Source organism: Esox lucius, chromosome 12 (genome assembly GCF_011004845.1).
Source record: "Esox lucius isolate fEsoLuc1 chromosome 12, fEsoLuc1.pri, whole genome shotgun sequence".
Taxonomy (NCBI): domain Eukaryota; kingdom Metazoa; phylum Chordata; class Actinopteri; order Esociformes; family Esocidae; genus Esox; species Esox lucius.
This window is the reverse complement of record NC_047580.1, coordinates 31383805-31398884: the sequence shown is the minus strand read 5'-3', so window position 1 is coordinate 31398884 and position 15080 is coordinate 31383805. Positions and strand designations below refer to the sequence as shown.

The 15080-nt window shown below is 52.9% G+C and overlaps 1 protein-coding gene across 3 annotated transcripts in view; it reads right to left on the bottom strand.

Moving 5' to 3' along the window:
* Positions 1-4: 4 nt before the first annotated feature.
* Positions 5-15080, bottom strand: part of tns2a (tensin 2a) — a 30958-nt gene continuing 15882 nt past the window's right edge. For 2 of the 3 annotated variants that reach the window (XM_010893397.4, XM_010893399.4), the window contains exons 4-28: positions 12593-12631; positions 12275-12316; positions 12116-12165; positions 11287-11470; positions 10767-10817; positions 10377-10499; positions 9993-10057; positions 9703-9786; positions 9182-9294; positions 8716-8776; positions 8375-8450; positions 7997-8126; positions 7569-7634; positions 7283-7399; positions 5575-7056; positions 5326-5479; positions 4172-5223; positions 3935-4066; positions 3715-3810; positions 3531-3608; positions 3197-3277; positions 2685-2853; positions 2458-2526; positions 2023-2052; positions 5-1547 (exon numbers count right to left, since the gene is read on the bottom strand). In XM_010893397.4, the coding sequence (XP_010891699.2) occupies positions 1406-1547; positions 2023-2052; positions 2458-2526; positions 2685-2853; positions 3197-3277; positions 3531-3608; positions 3715-3810; positions 3935-4066; positions 4172-5223; positions 5326-5479; positions 5575-7056; positions 7283-7399; positions 7569-7634; positions 7997-8126; positions 8375-8450; positions 8716-8776; positions 9182-9294; positions 9703-9786; positions 9993-10057; positions 10377-10499; positions 10767-10817; positions 11287-11470; positions 12116-12165; positions 12275-12316; positions 12593-12631 (4686 nt within the window). In that variant the 3' untranslated portion in view covers positions 5-1405. The remainder of the gene's footprint in view (positions 1548-2022; positions 2053-2457; positions 2527-2684; positions 2854-3196; positions 3278-3530; positions 3609-3714; positions 3811-3934; positions 4067-4171; positions 5224-5325; positions 5480-5574; positions 7057-7282; positions 7400-7568; positions 7635-7996; positions 8127-8374; positions 8451-8715; positions 8777-9181; positions 9295-9702; positions 9787-9992; positions 10058-10376; positions 10500-10766; positions 10818-11286; positions 11471-12115; positions 12166-12274; positions 12317-12592; positions 12632-15080) is intronic. The other variant, XM_010893398.4, reaches the window with a different exon arrangement.

Sequence of the window (15080 nt, the reverse complement as noted above, 5' to 3'; positions counted from 1 at the left end):
CAGATTTGGTACCACAACTTTTCATTTTAATTATATTCTCATTTGTGCATACAAAGCTTCCTTTAAAAACGGCATATAACATATCACTTTTCTTACAAATGTTTCCTTTTGATGTTCTTTTTCTAGCTGCATGTGAGAAAAATATATTACTACATATAAAGATCAATAAGAAAACAGACCACAATATATTACCGCTGTCATACAAAGTAGTCGCCTTGTCTTACAAACACAATGCAAAACACTAGTAAATACAAATACACAAAGCTTGAAAATATGAACGATTAAAGCTTAATACACAAGTGCTGGGTCTTTGGTTAAGTAGAGTGGGGCCATTGGCAACAGTTCACTTTGTACACGTTTTTTTTACTTTACAAGTTAACTAGTCAAACCAAGGGAAGATATTTGAGCGTTACATTGATACCATGTCAAAGGCCAGGGCTTGTTTTGTCATGTTTTTTAATGTCCGTATACACTTCTCAATGATATGGCACTGTATAAGGAGTTGTATTATTCCCATAGTTTAGCTAATCAATCCACACAAAATGTGTGTAAGAAAACAAAAATTACTATTTGCAGCAATGTTACTGTTTCGTATTGCTCTTGAGAGAATAAACCACGGTTATGAATCCTATACATCGGAAGGAGGTGGCGTGCAGCACACCGCGATTCCATAGTTACCGCAAACGTGTCTTTCTAGGGTACACTCCATACGAATGCATGATACGTCGGCAAAACTTAACATTACCCCATAATCTCTGGTACTTACGTTATCTTTTTCCCCTACCCGTAGCCTCCACACAGATACCCTGACCACGTACGCTCTCCCTTCGTGCATTATAGACTTTCCTCACATCCATTTTTCCTTCACTCGCTAGCGTGCGGTAGTGTGGTAAATCATCATTGTACATTAAAGGCGATTCACGATTGTCAGAAACAAAAACACAGGGGAGAGTGAAAGTGTTGAGGCAAGTGTCTGAGTGTAACTGACTCATTGGGTTGCTAGCGGGTAGGCTAGGCTACAGGGCGAGTTTGATTAGCTTGGCCGGGTTCACTGGTAGGGTGGAGATTTGACTTAAGGACCAATGGAATGGTCTAAAACGTGTACGCTCCTTTCATCTGAACCACCGCGCCATGTAAAACGAACTTGCTCACTGGCTCCTGAAACTTTAGATAACTGACTGAAAGTGGCAACAAAGCTTTGGTAACCGTAAGGCGAATATCAAGGCATTTTAGATGGCGATACAAACAATGATTACATTTACAATTCAAACCGGCAGTCGTCTGGTGTGGGATCCAAAACTTGGTATTTGAAAATGGACCACGACCGCTGGTGCTCTGTGGTTCTTTTGAAAGCTTGACATCTTGGCCCGTGTGACCCCATTCGCTGGGCCCGGGGCTGGGTCCTCTACCTTCGCTGAGGTGCTAACATAACCTTGTTGATGAAGTTGACAATGGCCGAGGCGGGCTGCTCGGGGTCCAGCTCGGCAAACAGATGACAGACATTCTCTGCAGTGCTGCCAGGCTTCTTGGCAACAAACCCAAACACCCTATTAGCCAAGAAGAGGAGAGGTTAGAGGGGGAAATAGACCGCCGCTCGACATCAGTGGTCGTTGACTCTGGTTTCTTCTGTGATTAACTCCTCAGCAGGGGGCTGTTACCATGGTAAAGTAGGAAGGTAGTTAGAACCTAAAGGGATCATTTACAGTAAGCCCCAGTCTCGTGCGAGTACGTTTATTTCTGCTGCTCGGATTAAGTGAAGTGAAACGAGAGCGCAGCATTCTGGACGGTGCTTTCAACAAACCCCAAAATTCACGTATAGCTTAATGAACCTGTTGTAAAACTGATATCGGCTAATTGGATACTTATGAACGTGTGACTGAGATTGATCAACAGTTGTTTACCAGGATTAAGGCCAAAGCACGGAAGCAAAATGACGCCATGCAGATAACACCAATCATCTCGTCGCAACGATCAATACACCCACGAACCCGTTAGACGGAGACACACACACAGAGCACTTACTTAGATGTCGTGCTGTCTGAGTTAGTCCACCTGAAGCAGAAAGAAAGACAGCAGACTCAGACCGACACGGACAGACAGCTCACAGACAAGCCAAGTCACAAACACAGCCTGCAATCGCCAGGGCACTGGGACACTTCCTGTCCCATCTATGGTCCCCAGATTCACAGTCATACCAACGCACGACCACACACATGCCATTCTGGCCTCGCACAGCACACAGGTTTTACAGGCGGATTAATGAAATATGGGGAGGATGGAAATGGCTGTACGTTGTCTGACACGCGGCTCAGTCAGTGGATTAGTTTACACAGAGGCTTGGCACTGCCGATGTTTCAACGACTGCTTGACTCCAGCCATTTATCTGTCCTAACTGGGCTGTCTGTGTTCTGGTTGTGGACATGTTGTGTTCTGGTTGTTTTCACATTGTGTTCCCACCTCCTGTCCTTTGGGTCGATACTGCTGAAGGTCACACTGCTGACTGGGTAGTGTCTCCTGAAGAAGACCCTGGAGAGAGACAGACAGGCAGACCGTTCAGTGGCTGTCTCCATCACAACTATCTCCAGTCATTTACCACAACATATTTCCACCATAAGACGCTGTGAGACGATCAATGGGCCTCGGACAGTCCGAACGTCCGGTCGGGGGCCGGTGGTTACCCTTACCTGCGCTGGCTGTCGGTCAGAGTGATCCCCTGCGAGGACACTTTGAAGTGGACCACCGTGGCCGCGGGTCGCAGGTTCTTTCCCAGCGTGGCTCCGGCTGCCTTGGAGATGGCCTGGGGTCCAGTGAGAGACTCTGTCTCCACTGAGTTCAGGTAGAGCACGTTACAGGCTGAGGGAGGGAGTTGGGTCAGTCAGACAAACAGGAGGGAACTGTGGGAGTTTTATACAGGCTTTAGGACAGTGCACACTTCCACGGTGTCTTCAGGGATACAGCCGTTTACACTCGGTACAGATACATTTCAGGGGTTTTAGGGGACTTATTGACAGAGACAGTGGAGGGGGGAGAAATTAAGTTCTGAGTTTTTGCTTAGAAGAGCAGCGGGTTTGATTTAATTGGCAAAAATAACTGTGGTCCCCCGGGAGGCTGTGGTTTAGACTACTGGGCCCCCCCAGGCCACGGAAATCAGCCGTTTTGTGATTCAACTTCATTAGAACTGAGTCAGGGAACTCACCCGCTCCCTGTTTGAGCAGGTCGGCGGCCGTGCTCATGTTACTGGCAGCTGACTGCTGCTCCTGCATTTCTCCAATGGGATCTGCAACATGAGGGTTTAAACGTGGTAAAGGCCAATATCTATACTCTGTCTCCACCCAGTGGACGTGGAAATACTTCCACCAGGTCGGCTGACAGTGAAACGCTAGCTATCTCCAAGAAATTCTCATTTAAGTACATTAAATAAAATACAAAAAATTGGCAATGAAGATGGGATGTATTAACACAAGTAGGGTGTTCACATTGTCTCTAATGTATAAAACAGGGCCTGTTGGCGTGTTTGAGCCACTGCTGACCTTTCTCAGGGATATGCAGCGCACAGGGCAGTGAGATGGGGGTGATGGAGTGCTGGTACACCAGCGCCGACAAACTTCCTGTGGAACAAATGACCGCAACACACATTTAGACTGACCTCTCCGCCCCGCCCACCAGAACCAGCCTGAAACTGACAGTGAACTGCTGTCAATGAGCGTCTCTCACCGAAATGGGGTTCATTCTGACACCCTTTGATCTTCACTCCGCGGGGGCCCGTCTCGATCAGGAAGTGTCTCACCAACTGCTCCAACGGATCACCCGCTGTGTGCGTGACAACGTTGAGAACACTATTAGCTGGGGAGGGGGGGGGAAATGAACACGCTTTCGCGCTACGGAACTCTAGGTCGTTTAGACGCAGGCGATCCCTGGGGCAGCTGAGTAGTACCTTTGCTGCTGTGGTTGTTGACGTTGGCGGGCGGCGTGGCCACCTTCAGAGCCAGGCCGTAGGCCCCCTGGAAGGAGTTGCTGTCCCGGATGAGAAACGCACCAGGTTCTTTCTCTTTCAGGGCAGCTATGGCTACGGGTCAGGAGACAAGACATGAAATAGAGTTGCAAGCAGACAGCCTAGTTTGGGAAAATGAAACGGAAACGGAGTGTCCGGCCGCACAGGTTTTTGTGTTACCTTGGTCCCTGGAGATGCCAGGCTTGTACCAGAAGCGCGAGCTGTCCTGGACAAACTTGACACTGACCTTGCTTGCCATCTCGCCCTCCGGGGACAGAGCTTCCTCCCCTTGACCTGTGTGGGTGGACATCTCCCCCACGGTTGGTGAGAAGGTGACGTGGTGCTGGGCGGGCGAGGGCCTGAGGGTGCCCACCCCTCCGTTGGGGGACCCAGGCTGAGCAGACGGCCGCCGTTTCTCTGGGAGGGGGGGCTGGGGGATGGTGACGGCGGTGTAGCCCGAGTAGGGGACTGACTGGGCATAGGCAGAGGTGGGAAAAGTGGGCGTAGCTTGTCCCTCCGGGACGGGAGAGTGCCCGCCAGCGCTGCCCTCCATGCCAGGGTAGTGTTGCCGGGGTCCCGGGTGTTCAGTGCCAAGCATCAGCCTCCGGCCCAAGGTGGCGAAGCCGGGAACAGGAGGCTCGGAGGACGGGGAGCTCTCCAGACTGCTGCCGGGAGGCTGGGGGGAGGACGGGGGCGAGGTGGGGGCAGACCTGGGGACCTCCGGGGTCAGCTCTCTGGTTGGACATGGTCCGTTCTGCTTGGCCTGGCCTGGGGCATGAGCCGGAGAGCCGGGCACCGGAGAGCCGGGCCCCGGAGAGCCGGGTGCTGGGTTCGGGGGCCGGGGAACGGACGGCAGCGTAGTGGCTGCCTCCACCAGAGCGCCGGTCTCCGGACCGGGTGGGCCAGCTCTCCCCAGAGGGGTCTGTGTGGAGGTCGCCGATCCGGTTGTGTCACACTGATCCCGGGGCTGAGAGGGAGGGGTCGCCACGCCCTGGTTCTGCTGGCGGGACGGGGAGCCCTGCGTCTGGGCGATCTGGAGGTGGTTGGTCTGGGTGGGCGGCGGGGTGTGGGGGACGGATGAGGGCTGCGGAGGGCCTGGGAGGAGCTGGGCGTCCAGGCGGTGGCCCTGAGCGGCGGCGCCATCAGGTCTGTCCTGGGACCGGGTAGACTCGCAGTCACTGTTTGCGATGTCGGTGGATGGAACGTCGTAGTCCTGTCCAGTTAGACCGGCGCTGGAACAGACAGAGGCAAGACTGAGGACCCGCACGGCGTCAATCAACTCCACACGCAATGCATGTGACGCGTGTCGGGAAGACGACGACAGAGCTACATACCTTCCTTGGGCACGCAGCGGGCTGCTGGTGTGGACGGGCGTGGGTGGGCCGGAGAGGTCAGAGGGCGTGGAGCAGGGGGCGTGTGCTTCTCGATGCATCCTCTTGAAGGAACCTTGGGAGATGTGGTCCCTCCAACCCACGCTCTCACACATCCCTCGTGGAAGAAAACGAGATTTCACAAAATGGTCACCCGGAAATACTACGCAGCTAATGAGCCCATTTTGAATAGTGCCCCGTTCGGCGTCTCACCTGTGCGGCTGTCGGGGGGGTACTGGGGGTAGCCGTCGGGGTGGTCCGCCGGCCGCGTGGCGTGGCTGCACGGCCCGGACAGGGTGGAGGGAGGGGGCAGAGGGGACGTGGACTCGGACTGGTACCCCGAGCCGTAGCCCCGGCTCTCCGAGGGGGAGGGCTGGTAGGGGGAGCAGGGGCAGGCCTGGCGTGGGGTCTGGTAGCCGCTGCTACCGCTGCTGTACTTCAGGTCCAGGTGGGAGTGGCCGTGGGAGCGGGACGGCTCCGGGTACGCCGGTTGGCCGGACGGCAGCGGGTCAAAGGTGAAGGCCGGCAGCTCGTGGCCCGGGGGCCCGTAGGAGGACAAGGTGGCCCTCCGGTGCCAGTAGTCGGCCTCCCTCTCCCTCTCCCACTGGAGCTCGGCGTCCCGGTCCCTCTCCCACTGCAGGGACACCTCCCGGCCTCTCCTCAGGCCCGCAGCCGCCTCCCTGTCCCAGTGCACGTCCGCCGGCCCTCTAGGCAGCTCCGCCTCCCGGGCCCTCCTCAGCTCCGCCTCCCTGTCCCAGTGGAAGCTCTCCCCCCGCACGCCGTGGAAACCTGAGTCCTCCCTCCTGACGAGGCAGTCCCGGCACGGGCAGCCCGGGGGCGGCAGGCCGTCCAGGAGCAGCATGTCGTGGTAGGGGCCGGGGGGCTTGGGGTGGTGGTGCGCGTGGTGGTGGGCGTGTGAGGGAGGGTGGTGGTACGGGCCGCAGTCCTCCCTCCTGCAGAGGAGGCGGGGGTGGGGGTCGGGGCACAGCTCCTGGGACGGATAGGGGCACAGGGAGGGGTGTCGCAAGGGGCCCTCGGAGCAGGAGCGGTGCAGGTAGTGTGAAGGCCCCTGCTGGCGGTCCCAGACCAGGTCGGGCGGGGGAGGGGCCTGGTGTGGGTGGGGGCTGTAGTGCTGACACAGGTCCATGTGGGAGGGGCCGATGGCAGGGCTAGCCGAGGGCGGAGCCCCGTGGTGGCCGTTGCTGCCCGGGGCTCTGTCCAGGCAGTACCCGTTGGGCAGGAGGTGGAGTCGGTCGCAGCCGGGCTCGGCACAGCGCTGGGAGCGGTAGCCCGCGCGGCAGGAGCACGAGCGGCCCAGCCTCAGGGTGCCGGCGCGGTCCGAGGTAGACGACGAGTCCCCGTCGTCCAGGATGGCGGTCTCCCTCTCCCTGCCCCGGCCGTCCCGCTCCCCCTCAATGCCCCCCAGCAGGCGGTCTAGCTCCTCCCTCTCCTGCTGGGTAGGGGGTGGGGGACCCCGGGGCTCTTCTGGACGGTCCGGGAAGGCACACGAGAGGCCGGAGTGCGTCAGGGAGTCAGAGCTGGGAGAGAGCAGCTGGTGCTGACTGGGTCTCTCCTCGCTGGAGCCAGCCGGACTTCCATTGGTGGAGGTCAGGGAGCCCGACCCCGGGCCTGAGCGACGCTTCTTTATCTGGGCATACAGGCTGCCATCTACTGGACCCCTGGTGTGGGCTATGTCTAAGAGCCGGAGAGATAGAAAGACAGGTAGAGAAAGAGAGAGATACAGAGAGAGATACAGAGAGAGATACAGAGAGAGATACAGAGAGAGATTCAGAGAGAGATACAGAGAGAGATACAGAGATACAGAGAGAGATTCAGAGAGAGATGCAGAGATACAGAGAGAGAGTGTTGACAGAGTTGACTTTACTGATGTGGAAAGCCTTCCTGCCCTTCAGCTCTGTACCTTCCAGGCTGTCCTGGTATCGCTGGTTGAAGTTCTCGTAGGAGTCCCAGCGCACCACGGGGTCAGCTGTGTTGTAGTCCACGGTGACAGCGGGGTCATTCCTCTGGTACTCCCGGCCTGAGAGGAGGCAATGCGTACGGTGAAACACATGGCCAAGCACAAGCGCGCCAAGACCACCCGGGAGTTGTGCTCACTGACTCTGTCATACTGGAACACTACGGCCGTGTGCGTGTCCATTTATCTGAGCGCGACGAGCGACAACGTGAGACGAGTAGTTGGAACAAACCTTTGATTTTCTCTGGTCCAGATGAGAAGACAAACTCCACCGTGGCGTCCGATGGGAAGCGCTCATCTAAGAAAGAAACAAATGACCACATCTATTGGTCTGGATTTGCAGTTTTCCTTTGCGGTAGCTGGACTGGTTTAATTGGGCTAATTACAGCCACATAATCCCTGGGCGCTTTTCAGTACAGACCACAACATTTCAGCTGGAAGTAATTTAAAATTTAAAACGAACAAAATTTTAACTTTAGGAAAATTAGGAAATGAGTCTGTTCATTATAGGATTAAGAAACAGACCATTAAACATTCTGTGTTCTGTTCCCTGCGGAATTCATTTCGACCAATCAGCTCCACACAGTCACTTCCACACAGAACTTCTCTTCATTACGTTACGCTCCCGCTGCCCTCCCCCCAGACACTCCCCCTGCGTACCTGTACAGGCTTCATCCAGCTCCCCCTTGCCGAACCACAGCTGGGCCCCGTGGATGGTGCAGGTGTGGAACTGCAGTCTGAACACTGTGTCCCTCTCAGCGCCCTGGGCCCGCCTGTGGTAACACTTGACCTGCAGGGGGCGGCAGAGAGGTCGGGAAGGACCCGAGCCAGGAGGGACAGTGAGTCGCAGGTGAGGAGGAACAGGACGCTCTAACAGCTCCAACGACTCGAACGACGGAACACCGGACTAGTCTGGCGGCTGCCTCCCTGTTCAAAACAGAACCGCTGGCGTCCCTTTTTAAGTAACCCCGATCCCTTAGCATGAGCCGTGTTTTCTAGGCGCCACGTTTTGCCGCTGGACGTGTCCGCCTGACTCACCATGACGTCTCCCTTCAGAAGCAGCGCCGGCTCGATGGTCACACACAGTCTCCTGCCCCCGGAGCCCTGAAGGTCACTGTGAGACGACACACACGCAGCAGATGGAGAAAAAGGCTAGTCCACTACATGGACATTCCTTCAGCAGACGCACAGAGATACTAATGTTACAGATGTGGCTTTCCCGGCTGTGGTGCTCGCTCGTACGCGAGACCCCGGATTTAACGTATTTTTAATAGCTCTAAAATTTATCGGATATAAAAAAAAAAAAAAAAAGTGATCAGTGAAAATAAGCTGAGTTGGGCCGCCCATTGTAGAACTAAGCCAGAGTAATGTAGACTCACTATATCCCAGATGTGTAGACCAGCTGCATGGACTGGTAGATCTTCAGGAAGGGAAAGTAACCTGGGCAGAGAGACATAGGGGCAGTGTTCAGTGTTACACGGTGCTATATGCTGCCTGTGTCCCCCGCCACCCTGTCACAGGCTTTCAGACAAACAGGCCCAATGTGTGGGAGGAAGGGGGGGGCTCCCTCTGACCATCTGAAAACACTGGCGTCATTCATAGGCAACACGTATCAGAGACAAGCAGTCGTACAGACACACGACTGGCCACCGTCTCACACGCACGGACACGGACACACACACACACACACACACCAGTGTCTTATAAGCACAGGCCCAGGCTAAGCTTTGTGGCGTAGGGGCCAGAGCAGGGTTATCTGAGGCTGGACAGAACCATGCATCTGTCAGGGGAGAACATTTGTGTGTGTGTGTGTGTGTGTGTGTGTTGGCTCTGGCAAGTCCTTACCTCCTTCGCCCTGGAAGTTGGGCAGTGTGGGGATGAGGACCTGGTGGAGGAACAGAGGGCTGCTGTTCATCTTGATCGACCCCGATAGGAGCCCCCCAAAGTAGTAGATGTACCTGAGGTGGATGGGGGGGGGGGGGGGGGGTTATTCATCACAGAAGAACATACATGGAAAAACAGAAACCTCAACTGAAGTAAAGAGGAAACATGATGTAATATATTACACAAGTCAGAGAAAGGAAGGAAAAAGGAAAGTTGGCAGGGAGGAAACAAGACTGTGGATTTCACACAGGAGTCCAATTCTGCTATTTTCCACTCTTAGGCCTTTTGACTAATCACATCAGATCCCTTCAAATCAGACATTAGTTACAGCCGATCCGATCGGCCGGTTAGTGAATATAATATCAAAACAGGGCCAATAGTCAGAGGCAGCCACACACAACACACAGCTGTGTTTGAAGCACTCTTGAGGGGTTTGCCTGCTGCTTTAGTGTAGAAAACATTTCTGTAGATGACCCCTTTACCTGTTTTGGGAGGGCTGTAGGGAGGACGACACTTTATCTTCACAGAACTTCCTCATGGCCAGTGTGCTGAGGGCCTGGTCTGCCCTGCTCAAACACACATAAAGCGCCAGAACAACGCGCGGTCAGTCGACAGAACCGCACAGCATTCAAATCGTATTTCAGTTAGGTGCTTTAGAGCAGAGCCAGAGGAACATGACTGCAGCTCTTCCTGAGCCCCAGGAAAAGAGTTTCCACCGCCACAGCGTTAAGCCTCGGCGCTCTGCGTGGAAAGTGTGGTTTTGGATGCTCACCCTGCGGAGATCTTGCTGTAATGCATGTAGGCTGCGATGATCACGCCAGTCTTGCCCTTGTTGCCCTGGTAGGGTGAGATCCAGACATTGCAGGAAGCATTTTAATGTGTTTTAAAATCAAGGCGTGACGTGTGCACTGTGAAACGTCACTACCCACGTGAGACTATTCTCACCACAGGACTTCACGACGATCTCCACCGTTCACAGTGAAAAGACACAAAGATGACAGCCCATAATGCCCTGATGGAGGAGCTCCAGTGAGGGGAAATACGCAGGTCATCCGGGTAAACCCAGAAGTCTGGTTTTAAGTGTTTCCTTCAGAAGCCCCTAAAACAACAAAAATAACCATTTAAAAGCCAATCAGAAACAGGCCTGAACCCTGACCTTGCAGTGCAGTACCACCACATGCTGGGGGTCGGAGGTCAGCCAGGTCTCCATGGCCTTACACATGGCACAGATCTTGTCCAGGGGAGGGGCATGGAGGTCAGGCCAACCGAAATCATGGACCTGAAGGAGGGGGGAGGAAAAAAAAGACGGCCTTTTACACAGACTGCCGAGAACTGATCATTTTCCCTCCACTAATAATTTTCTGGCCATTCACATCAGCTTTTTTTTTTTTTTTTTTTACAGTAGACTTTAACTGCACTGATCTGATTGGTTGAAAAAAAGCTAGTGAAACAACTATCAGAATAGGGCTGCTTGTGTGAATTCAGCTAAAAACAATCCCAGAATGTGCCGACATAGTATTGCTGAATAAAATGTAAAACTTTTTACTTTTGGATTCATGCGGGTGATGTCATGGCGCCGTTCTGAAAGGTTGAAGAGCTGAAAGGAAAATGAAAGTTAAATGATGCATGTGCTCAACATCCAGACCAGCTAGCTACACATTCCAAGTGCACATTAAAACACACTGTGCAAAGGCGTCCGAGGACTTGGCTGCATTCCACCACTCGTCCGTTTTAAGTGTTAGAAGTGTGGATGTTGGAACCAGGCCCGAATCTACAGAGGTGTAAAAAGTACAAACTAAAAACTGCTCGGCTGGGTTCAGCTGTGTTCAACACTTTAGGGAGGTTTGTCATTAAGACCTGAATTACCAAGTAAAGGGAGTTCATAATTAACCAGTGGGTAATACAATAAAATGAAGAGTGAAAAGGGATCAGTTTAGATGCCTGCTTGGTTATGAACTACTTCCACCTGGTCATTTAAGTCTTGATTAGGAACTCCCCCGGTGAAACCGGTGAACACAGCCAAGTACTTTCACCTCCGTCTACAAAACCAGATCTGCCGCACTCACCAGAAACTTGTCCTGGTGCTTGGACTTGAGCATGGCCGTCACCTCCTTGAGGTTGATGCGGTAGCGCTGATCTTCCAGCAGGGGGGGGAAGAACACGGAGATGATCCTCTCAGTAATGTAGGTCAGGTCGAAGTCGTAGTGACGCTCCATGACCCTCTCCATCACACGGTCCACGCTGAAACTCCTGACCGGAGAGGGCAAAGGAACCACCGGGGGGGGGGGGGGGGGGGTGGTTACGCCAAAGTCTACCGGGTGGTTTTCTGAGGTTCTCCAAGATCACACTAGTAGTAACTCTGTGCTTCCCAAGCTAGAGGTTGCGGCCCTCACATGGGGCTTCACCAGATTTTGAAATGGTCTTGGAAAGATAAACTAATAACAAAAAGTAACACAGGCACAATGGGAGAAGAGTTGGGGAATGGCATGGGTAAAGACAGGGTCAGAAGGAGTTAGAACATAGAAAAAGGGGGAGAGGCTTAAGAAGGAGGAACGAAGAGGAGGAAGGGAAGCAAATAGGAGTCACTGAGAAGTCTGGCTAATTGTCTCGTAATTTGTCCTCCATTATCTCATCCCTCATCTCTTCTTTTTTTATCTACTACATCTCCTATGCTTCTTTTCCTTTTTGTTATAGAGAGAGACATACAGAGAGAGACATACAGAGAGAGACATAGAGTGAGACAGACAGAGAAAGAGACAGACAAGAGAAAGAGACAGACAAGAGAAAGAGACAGACAAGAGAAAGAGACAGACAGAGGGTGTGGGTAAGAAAGACAGACAGACGAAGAGAGAGAAACAGACAGACAACGACAGACAAACAGAGTGAGAAAGTTACCTGGGCAAGGTGCTCCTCTGTTTGCTGTAAGTCAGAGACTTTGTGGAGCCCTGAAGACATACATAAATTAGCACCATTTCCAACACTGATGAGAAGAACAGCGTGCACATCCATTTGGGGAAGAGAAGAGGAAAACTGTATCTGGAAAACTGCTCTTACCAGGTGTTGTATGTGTCGGGAGGGAGCAGTCCCTCTCCGCAGCTGTAGGCAACAAGAAGGGACACACCGTAATGCAACAAACAGGCTTCTTTCCCGACGGCCCCCCAGATACAACCTCCTGTTACCACTTGACTACTAGTCAACATTCTCGTTCAAGAAGAAAACACCAGCACTGATGATTTAAGGAGGGTTTGTTGCTAAACTGAAGGAATGAAGGGGACTATAAAAGAAAAAGAGACACAGGAAGAGAGATTGGAGGAAATGAGAGAAAGGGAAAAAGTCAAAGAAGAGAGACAGAAAAACGAGCGGTCAACGTACCAGATCAGCTGGGGCAGCTGGAATGCAAGCTGTGGTCACCTGAAAGAGATCAACAAACCACTTAACCAACAAGAAGCATAAACAGAGCCAAACCGAAACACTCACAGTCCGGAAACTACCCGTTTAGTCTGTTTTTTGTTTTATTTTCTTCCAGGAAAGAGGGAAGGGAGTGGCGTGGCTTCCGAGGCCGCCGGGGAAGATGGGTTCGAAGGAAAAGCTCTGTCCGACAGACGGGGATGAAGAAGGAGTGAAAAGATAAGAGAGACCTGTCATCCCATGAAGACATAATCCACCTGAATGCAGAAATACCAGGACCAGGAAGTCCGGTAAGCAGGCCTAAACTGCCCCCGGGGCCCTTAGGTGGGTCCATCAGAGGAAACTCAAGAGTCTGAGTCATTTATCTGGCTAATACACTCGTCTTTGGTGTCACTTATACCAGGGCAGAGTTGTAGCCCCGAGGGAGCATGTGCACGTAATCACAAGTGCACTTTATCGGTCACACGAATCGGTCAAATCATTCACATACATTTTCACAATTATTCCCATACTTTTTTCAAGCGCTTATTGAAAAAAACAATTATGTTGTGTAATCAAAAGCACTATAGAAGTTGAGTAAGTTATTATAATAATAATTATAAACAGCCAAAGGGCCTTTGACACCTCACATAAACAGGCACAGATGCCCCCGCCCACGAGTCAACTGACACACCCCCGCTCCCTGTGAAGTGGCCTCAGGATCTTGACCTCTGACCTAGGGGGAGGGGAAACGCCGCGGCAGCGGCAGGGCGGCTGGTTTAAGGGCCGGCGTCATGCTTACGTAACGGGTCGAGCCCACTCAGGGCCAAAGGGTGTCCTGGGTGTTTCCGCTCGCTAACCCTGTCACGACTGATTGTTTGGCCTCCGGAAAAGGGCAAGGGCCTGTGTGTTTCATTGTGTACAGGGGGGAAATTACAGAAGCCTTGGATAGGGTGAGTGTGTGTGTGTTTGCATCTTTAAGAACGTGTGTGAGCTGTATTCTCATACAGAGCATGCAGGGTGGAGTCAACCACAGCGCTGGTTTCTGAGTGATGGCAGCCAAATTCATAGAAACACCACTACAAAACACTGTCAAGTAAAGAAACGTTTTTCTTTCCAATGCCTTTCACACCACAAGGACGTCTCTTCGACGTTCTTCGGGGGTTCTCCTGTGTCTAGGCTGCAAGTCGGGCCTGCGAAACTGCGAGAACATGGCTAGAGAACTAGAACAAAAAACATGTCTAAAAGGATGTATGCTGCTGCTGATAACAAGAAACCAGTGTGAAAGGACAACATGGAAAGCCGACCGGCCAGCATACAGACAAAACCATCACTCTCTCTCTCGTCATCTCTTTTCCAACTCCCTCTCTTTTACCTCAGCCTCATTCTCCATCCTGCTTCTGTTACCAACTGGCTCTCTTTCCCACTCGTCCAACATTTTCTTTCCCCCTCTTTCTCCAATAATCCCTCTATCCAGAGTTCCAACCCCCCCCCCCCCCCCCCCCCCCCCCCACCCACCCCTGTCAAACTGCTCCTCTCCCGTAGCTTTTCCCTGCTGTCTTTTGCCCGGTCTCCTGCCCTCCAGTCCCAGAGTTGGGCGGTGGGGCCTGCAGCAGGGGAGCATAACGCCAGAACAAACACACCAGATTCCATCTCCTGGGCCAACACTTACGCACGCGCTTCCTGCAAGTCCCCCCCCCCCCCCTTCTCCCATCTCCCCTCTCCCTCAGTACCACTCTCACTCCGTACGCAACCCTCCCCAAACAGGCCCAGCTGGTGAGGCTCATGTCGCTAACCCCTCTCTGTCTTTGCTGTGGGCGACTGGTCCATCCAGCGCCTTTGATGCATCAAAGCCAGGGACCGAGGCTAATGCGCTCACTCTAATGAATGTCCGTTGTAGGGCAGACTAGCTATTAAGGAGACTAGATGTGGGAGACTAGCCATGAGACAGTTTTGGGAAGATGCTAGTTTTGGAAAGACGCTAGCTATGGGAGAGGCTAGCTTTGTGGGAGAGGAGCTGTGGGAGAGGCTGGCTATGGGAGTGGCTACATGTGGGAGAGGCTAGCTGAAGATGAGGTAGCATTCCTGCTATGTGCGAGTGAAAGAGCGAGCGTGTGGGTATCCGAGAATGGATACTTCGTGACCTGTGAGAGGTGTTACTGTGGGAGGACTGAAAAGAGGGCAGAACGTGGAGAACACAGGACGAGTAAAGCAGGGACGTGAACATCATGCGCGCAGTATCATCAGTGAGCACATTTGGTTCAACGCCCGATTCCACCAAACCCCCATGCAACACTTCCTGTCAGCATTTATTCATGTTTCACCCAAGTGTCTAAGTCAACTTCCCGGATCCAGCTAATTTTACTCTTTCAAGTCCGTCACCACGCAGAGTCAGGAAAACTGACATGCCCTGGGTATTACTGTATTGGTAACCATGAGAACTGCACTGGATTTTTGCACGCTTGGTTTTTTG